Source organism: Trachurus japonicus, chromosome 8 (genome assembly GCF_045865225.1).
Source record: "Trachurus japonicus isolate A0001 chromosome 8, Traja_1.0".
Lineage (NCBI taxonomy): Eukaryota > Metazoa > Chordata > Actinopteri > Carangiformes > Carangidae > Trachurus > Trachurus japonicus.
This window is the reverse complement of record NC_140914.1, coordinates 31,371,859-31,380,375: the sequence shown is the minus strand read 5'-3', so window position 1 is coordinate 31,380,375 and position 8,517 is coordinate 31,371,859. Positions and strand designations below refer to the sequence as shown.

Sequence of the window (8,517 nt, the reverse complement as noted above, 5' to 3'; positions counted from 1 at the left end):
GAGTATGCTACTTGTTGCTAGACCTCACCGTTGCATACACACAATCCACAGTCCCCTACCTGACAGTTTATGAAAACGTACATATTGTGTACTTTGACCATGAACTGCAACCACCTGCTGCAGTGTAGCAGCAAATCTTGATGTCAGTGGAGAGGACACTGTGGCACAAGCTGCAGCCTTCACCCTTGAGTCCTCTGCTCTGTTCATACACTGACTAAACCTACATAACTTTATTTGAATGGGCTGAGAAGTTGCCAGAGTTATAACCAAGAAGGCACTATGTCCTTTCTAATTGGATGCACATGTTGCACACACACAAATCTTAAAGAAATCTAGATGTTCCCTAAAGTAAATGTTTGCAATAATAGCACTGAAATACATTGTGTACTCTCTTGATCCAGTGTCACAGGTTCACCTTGGCCACTAGATGTCCAACTTCCTTTTGCTCATAACCTCTTTCCACCTGTCTCCTAGTGTCACTGACATAAGTTCCAGGTTTGATTCCTGTGAACATGTGTTCTCTAACCAGGTCACTGAATATGCTGTTTGATGAGTTGAAGGCACTATTATGAAAACAGACTAAAGTTCCTCCATGTTTCCCTTCTCTACAGGTTCCAGCCATGTATGCCTGCGCCAAGTTCGTCACTTCTCCAGCTGTGGTATGTCGGCTTTCATCATTTGAATCGGATGATTTTTAGACAAGTGAGGTTTCTAGCACTGAAAATAGGATGTCAAGGACACTCTAGTTTGAATTGTTGCAGGTGTCAATGGACAGCAGCCACTTGGGTTTATGCTCTTTGACAGTTGCAGTTACACAGTTGGTGGCATTTAGCGTGCAGACCCTGCAGCATGTTGGGCATCTCAGCCATGGAGGTGTTGTGAAGGATAATGTTCCATATTTACATCTGACACACAGTCACCAGACTCCCTGTTTTCCACAATGTAGTTCTAGTGGTTGGTGGCTACATCAGTAGGACAGATATGCAACTCAAAATTGGCCTTAATTGATATTCTCCTATGTATGGCATTACGTGTATTAAATAATGGTTCAGGAATGGAATCGGTTTATCATAGGTATCTGTATGTTTATAACTACATCATTATATTCTCTTTTAGGGTGACTACTTAACATCAGTCCGGGGAAAGCAGATTGGCTGTTTACATTTGTTAATGTTTTATTAATGTGCATTGTCCCTGATTATCAAACCTTTAAATAAATAAGTAAAATGGTGTACACTATATTGATGACTAATTATCAGGTATGCAAACATGCCTAGTATTTATTTTTGTGAGCATTTGCAGTTCACTAAAATTGTTCAGATCATGAGCACATCCAATATGTGTAGAGGGGTTATATAAGATACATTGTTTCCATTTGAGGAGTGAGAAGCTAAAATGGGTTAAAGGATTTAAGTTAAAGATTTAGTATTAACCAATTCACCGAATACAAAAGGGAAGTCTGGGGATCCCTGCTCCGACTGTTGCCCCCGCGACCCGGACTCGGATAAGCGGCGGACAATGGATGGATGGATGGACTGTATACAATCCTGTTTTTATTTTTGCCAATGATGTGGCAGAAGTGCAGCAGTGAAATTGTGTTTTGCTGGAATTGTGCAATTTGCTGATGGTTTTACTACTTTCTACAAATTGCTTTAAGTAGCTGCAGAGCGCAGACTGTCCTCAGGTCATAGGTAGTAGGAGTAATAGGTTTATGAGTTAGACGACAGTGTGAACCTACAGTTTAATCCAGTTTCCCAGGGTGCATGTCTGGTTGTAATGAGTACGCTTGTCTGTCTGTAGCTGCGTGGGGGGTCCAGAGTCCTTGCCCGGCCAGTCTCAGTCTCCCTCTTCAGCAGACCTGAAGCCACAGTGGAGCAGCAGGTGAGTCGTTTCACTTCACTTATCCTCCGTTATTCTTTTTAATCTGCTTCTGCTTTCTTCTCACATACCCAGTTAATATAAAAACGGGCAACGTCCATCCAATCAAACTGTTCACTGTCAAAAGTTTAAAGCTCCAACTCTGGATTTCAATGACAGACTAATTCAGCGGCCAAACACACTTTTTTGGAAACTTGTTTTAGTAATCGAGTTGAAGTTTTTAATTATTGCAGCCTAATTGCAGAAGATTCCTCAAGAGTGATGCACTTGTAGGTTCCTTTCCTTTCACCCTCTGTCCAGTCGATCCCCAGCCACTGTGTACTGAGACTTGAAGCATTCGAGACCTGATGTCTCGTCTTGTAAGGTTATTCTGACACAACACGTTTGAGTTATTACCTCAATATTCAAGTTAAACCCATGACCAATGTGTCTTCTGTGGGTTTATTTTTTAATTTTCTTGCTGTTGGATGGAAATATTTTTGCCCCATTAAAAATGTATTTAGTGATTTTCATAATTTTGTGTGCAGCAACCTGCTTTGAATCTTTGGTTTGATAATTATGTGGGCCACATTGATTTGTTTCCTTTACTTCAATCAGGGTTCCTACACATCTGAAATTTTAGAAACACCATACTTCTTCCAGACTCAAATTCAGATAATTTGTGACATTTCAGTAAATAGATGTGTATCATGTAAATAAATTATGCAATTAATCATTTGTTTTCATTATTCTGAATTTGTATGCCATTATGTCACCAAATAATTTCCAGGAGATTGTAGCTAGGTACAATAGTGCATACAAAATAATTAACCCAAATAACATCAGATAAGACCCAGATAAGTATTAAGATAAATACATTTCCATACTAAAGTTTCCTTTTTCTATACTTTTCCAGACCTGGAAATGTATAAAATCTAATTCCATACTTGCCTAGGGACGCTGTTCGATGTTCTGTAAACAGTGGAGTCATTTGAATAAATGAAATTTCTGAAAGTGTCAGACACCGTCAACCGTTGACTCTTGTGCTGGTGTGTTGCCAAGTAAGCTTATACTGAAGTAATTTCTCTCCTCCTTCTCCAGGCCTTGTTGCCAGTCAGCCAGTCTGTACTCTCCACCCGCTCCTTCCAGACCAGCGCCGTCTCCCGAGACATCGACACTGCCGCTAAGTTCATTGGTGCTGGTGCTGCCACAGTGGGCGTGGCTGGCTCAGGAGCTGGAATCGGAACAGTGTTCGGCAGCCTCATCATCGGCTACGCCAGGTGACTTACTTTTGCATTTGCTTATTTAAAACCACCTGTACCATGCCCGTTTATCTATCATGTGTTTTAAAGCAGTCATTAGATCTTAGTATATGAAGGTATAGACCTGGATGTTACATTGACTAGAGATATGACAAAATAATTTGAGTGGTTCTCCATGTATTTAAAATACTTTAAAGACAGTTCATAGGTTCAAGGCTACTTTATTTATACCCTTAGGAAAAATTGGTTTGCAGTGAGTCAGCCTCCTTTAACACAAGCATTTACAAACGGTACAGGATGAGAACAGTGCTCAAGGCTAAAAGGAAAACCCTTGTTAAAAACAAGATATGAATAATAATTTTTTAAAAAGCCAGTGGTAAAAATTCAAATGATTAGGAACAAGATAAAGGAAATATCATAAGTCAGAAAAGTGGGAAACCAAGTTGGAAGATAAGGTATGCGAGCTATTGGTAGGAAACAAGATAAAAGAAATGGTACCAAATGTGCAAGGACCCATAATATGTCAGGTTTATCTTAGATGAAGCAACTTCTCTGTATTCTCAAACTGCTACTCGTGTTTCTCCTTATAGTAACATGTCAATAATAATAGAAGTGCTTTCCACTGTGGTTTAAATTATATCAATATTGCAAAAGGTGCATCTGATGATACTTGTGCACTAATGGCCTCTACCACAAACAAAACATTTTTCACAGATGCAGTATGTGAAATGATATCGTGTTTTACAAATGTAATGACCTGCAACAAATAGCCATCTTTAGTGCCCTGTAAAAGGCCCACTTGCTTAGTTCCTCAGCTTGCTCCAGCAGGGCTTAACCATGTGGACATTTCATCAAATACGCTATCAAAACTAAATGTTCACATGTTGCCAACACAACAATGGCAAAGGCACGGTCTCTGGGCTGAAAATCCTGCTACTCCTCGTCGGTGTTCTGCTCTGGTGTGGACCACTGAGATCCTTAAAGGGATAGTTCACCCAAAATTGAAATTTCACTCATTATCTACTCACCCTCATGTCGACTGAGGGCTGGGAGAAGTTTCAGAGTCCTCCGTGGCTTCTCTGAGTTACAGGGGGTCTCGGCGTAGCAGTGCATGTCCATATAACGGTTGCAAATGGATACCAACTGTCTTCGTAACTAAAAGACACACCAACAAACATCCAGATACCTCAATGCTGCTCGTATGTAATGTCCGTCTTGTATTGAAGGCCCGAAATGCGACATTGTCCCGAAAAAAATTAAATAAGTCTATATTTCAAGCTTGTTTGTAGCGGAAGCTTCTCTTCCCGGTTTGTGCCCTTAGTCGACATGAGGGTGAGTAGATAATGAGTGCAATTTGAATTTTGGGTGAACTATCCCTTTAACACTAAGCAGACTTCAGACCTTCAGAGCTAGAAGTTACTTGTTTAAACTGTTCATATAGTGAATACAATGTGAAGTTGAACTTGTTTGGCCACACACCTGTCTGAGCTGTGTATACTGTGGTAACTGGAGACTTTTCTGTGCACTGCTGCCGAGCTACTGTCTAATAGTGACCCGAATCTGAGGCATTTGGAGAAATTGTAGCATCCATTACCGTGTCCAACCATTAAAATCACTGGCGGCATATTAAAAATGCCCTTAATGATATTTAATGTACCACAAATTGCTGACTCCAGACTGTTATTATAGCATCAGTGTCCCTTGACACAATATCCAGAGCAGCTGCAGCAGCAGCAAAAGTCTTAATACTCTGTTGTTGTTTTTTTAACAGTTGCCATTGTAATTCATCTTTTGTTTCATTCTCTCGATTCTTTTGATTCATTTCAATTTATCTCTTGAACCATTGCTTAATTACTATTTTGGTTATTTTGTTTTAATTTAGTTTTTTTTTCTCTCAATTGATTTGTTTTATTTCGATAAGATGCATTTAGGTTTACTTATTTATTTTTATGGTGAGGTTCTCGATAAGCCCTCTAAGGTTTCTAACCTCTCCAGCACTGTTTCATTGTTGTTTATCATATATTATCTATTGTATATTTTCTTTCCTCCATATGATATAGTCCTTGTATGTAATATTTTAAAGTGCAAACAATAAACAAACGAAAACCCTCATAAAGGGAAGATTTATAGCAGAACTGGACTGACTTGTTGTTGCCTCTGTGTCGTCTCCACAGGAACCCCTCCCTGAAGCAGCAGCTCTTCTCTTATGCCATCCTGGGCTTCGCTCTGTCTGAGGCTATGGGTCTCTTCTGTCTGATGGTGGCGTTCCTCATCCTGTTCGCCATGTAAACCTGGAGACGCATCACACCTTTCCCTCGCTTAACTCCCATTTCTACCTTCCCCCTCCTTGCTCCCTTCTCCCTCCCTTCCTTCCACCCGGAGGGGGGTTTCCAGAACGGGAACTCTGAACGAGCTGATAGGCCATTCCAATCAACGGAAGAAATATTAAACATCTGGGGTTAACAATCTCCAATCCTACATTTTTATGTTCCTACACTTATTTTTGTTTTTCTGAAGTTTTATGTCAGACCTCACTTTGGTTGAAATAATCTGTCCAAAATAAATGGTTGGGATAACTAAACAGTCTGCAGTGTTTTATCCATTTTCTCTCTTAGGGGTGTTAATGACATTATACAACCCTCTGCTCAAAGATGGTGTTGGGACAGATTACTGAACCCTCTGATGCAGTAGCAGGATAAAGCAACCTATAAATGGAAAAATAAAATATTTGTTGTAGCATTTGGTGCCAGTGGGATGGGAAGTTTCTCTTAGGAACCCCCCCTCCCCCAGCATAACCGGACTAGGTGTGGATGGCCAGACAACTGTACTGTCATATTGCTTGTTAAAATAAGTATCACTTATAAAATAACTTTAATAGCGGTGTGAATAGCAGCTATAAAATTCAAGCTGTTGGACACTGATGTATGAATGAGAGATCCTAGGAACACCTCCTGGAGGTACTGGCTGTCTGATGCAGCAGGCACACACACAAAATGCTGTTGGTATGCTCAGACGGAGCAGAAGGTAGAAATTAAATTGGGTTAACTGATGCAGAATTCAGTTGAAACACAAACTGTGGCAGGAGGTTTTTGTTTTGGGGCTTTTTGCATTTGTCGTGTCTGAAAGAAAGGATGAGATGCAGCAAAGGACCTCAGGTCAAGAGTCAAACCCAGGCCACTGTATGCACTCTACCAGGTGTGCCATGGAGCTGGATTGTTGTCATGATCATGGCTCCTCCTGGGTGAGACTGAAGGGGTTTGGCACTCTGGATGCTGGAATGCACAGAAAACCACCAGAAAACTGATCTACTGCAAGTGTGCACAACTCTGTCTGAAATCACTCAGTAGTCCACCTTATAGTAGTGCTGTCCAATGGCATAGTGAGATTTTTATACCTTATACCACAATGCATCATGAAAATTAGTAAAGGAATATAATGTAGACCATCATGCATTGCACTCTGCCAGATAAAACAGTAAAGAAGCAATGACTTCCGTAGTGTCCAAAAGTGTTTTTTTTTTTCATTTTACTGATGAACTCACTGTAAGCTGTAGTTTGCTACATCGACCTCCTTGGATGCTGAGTAGGGAGAAAAACATGAGTGTCTGTTTTATAACACAACCACAGCAATAGCTTTTTCCCATTACACAATCACTTGCACCCTGATCACCAGCTAGTACTGTATGTACAATTACGTTTTAAAAGAAAATTTGCACCTTTTTTTCCAAATATTGATATAATTATTTACCAGACTGAAGCATTTTTCCAACATTTTGCAGCTCTCTTAACTTTCTTGCACAGGCAGCAGAGCTGAAAGCGCTCACAGAGGCAGAAAACAGACTAATGGTAATGATTCTAGCACAAAGACAGTTTGTAACATCAACATGGAGCTGTACTGTGACCAAAACAAATCGCGACATGCAAGTAAGATGCACACACCAATTAGTTTGACCCAATTTTAACAGGGTAACTCTAGAGCCAATGCAGCTACCAAGACAATAGACAAACAACCTTTCAGCACCTCACAGCTCATCCAGGCCTCAAGAGACACAGTCACAGTCACAGTGGATTTACAGAAACTACACAACAGAGCTGAACCAGTACCGGGTAGTGGTTCACAAATTTTGCATAATGGTTTTGCGAGAAAAATATCATGTTTGTGTGACACAAACACACAGCACTGGTAAAAAAAAAAAAAGTACACTGTGTCTATGTATGAGTATATGAGCATATTTGTGTGTATGTATGGGGATGTATATGTACAGTACATGTAGGGCCTATAGGTATGCATGTGTGTATGTATGGGCATGTACATAAGTCTACATATATACATACCGTATACATATACATAAACATATACGTACATACTCCACTGATATCAGTGGATATGTATTGCTACCCCTTTTATTTATTCATTATACGTTTTTTCCCGATGTGTTTGCATGATTTTGTATTCCGTAAAAGTCCAACTGTCACTGATATTGTATCAGGATAGATGTTCTTTTGTCGTCTGTTTTGCTTTTTTAAAGAAAGAAAGAAAAAAAGAAAAAACAGCACTGGTAGTGGCCATTAGTTTACACCCACCATCAGATGCATCTTTTGCAAATTTGGATTTCAGTGAGCAAATAATGAGCTCATCATCTCATCAGCTAGTGGAGATGAGGTGTAAAAAGAAAATGGCACATCTCTTCAACTCACCCATTAATCTTAATGTACCTGAAGGTGAGGGGGTAAACCAAATGGATTGTCCTCCGAGATAATGTTTGAAAGGCGGCTGAAGATTGGGATAATACGGCCCAAAGAGAAGACAGCGCTGTCCGGTACAGAACAGTGTGAGGACAAACTGTTACATTACTGTCCTTTGTAATATTCACAGACAATGAAGGATGCATTGCTGCAGGGGGCAAAAGGACAGAGGAGCAAAAGGAGGAGGACAACCTCAAAAGCTCCCAAGGGGCAAAGGCTATCCTAGCTGCTTCTAACCACAGCTTCAGCAGAGAAGGTGGTGAAAGAAGCCTGGTGGATCCACGACAGCTACTGTAAGAAGATCCCAAAGCTATTTGAGGAGTTTCCACTGCCATACACCAGCACACCAAATAAAAAGGGGAGGGGAGTAGTCCTGTCTTCAATGGCACATGCCTTATCTCTTGTGAAGTAACAAACAGAATCCTTATTTTAGGAGGCTGATGTTGCTGCGGACCCGCTGCGTATGTGCACTGCTCATCATCATTTTATTGTATCAATGCAAATGGAACCACAACAGTTATCACACAATGACCAGCACCATAAGGACTGTTGCAGGCTACATTACTTGTGTGCAGCTGATATGTGTGTTTTATGTAATCCATTCAAAGCAATTTGTTTAAATTGTTGTCTAAATGCAGAACTAAGTACTAAGA

At 40.4% G+C, this 8,517-nt stretch overlaps 1 protein-coding gene across 1 annotated transcript; it reads left to right on the top strand.

Moving 5' to 3' along the window:
- Window positions 1-615: 615 nt before the first annotated feature.
- atp5mc1 (ATP synthase membrane subunit c locus 1) lies at window positions 616-5,700 on the top strand. Its single transcript, XM_085785196.1, has 4 exons — window positions 616-659; window positions 1,801-1,881; window positions 2,959-3,137; window positions 5,294-5,700. The coding sequence occupies exons 1-4, from the start codon at window positions 621-623 to the stop codon at window positions 5,406-5,408; spliced, it is 414 nt and encodes a 137-aa protein (XP_085641322.1). The 5' UTR covers window positions 616-620; the 3' UTR covers window positions 5,409-5,700.
- Window positions 5,701-8,517: the final 2,817 nt, after the last annotated feature.

Coding starts and splice junctions, on each gene's coding strand:
- atp5mc1 (XM_085785196.1), top strand. CDS start 621: ATGTATGCCTGCGCCAAGTTCGTCACTTCTCCAGCTGTG. Junction 660..1,800: donor TCGTCACTTCTCCAGCTGTG/GTATGTCGGCTT, acceptor GTCTGTCTGTAG/CTGCGTGGGGGGTCCAGAGT. Junction 1,882..2,958: donor AAGCCACAGTGGAGCAGCAG/GTGAGTCGTTTC, acceptor CTCCTTCTCCAG/GCCTTGTTGCCAGTCAGCCA.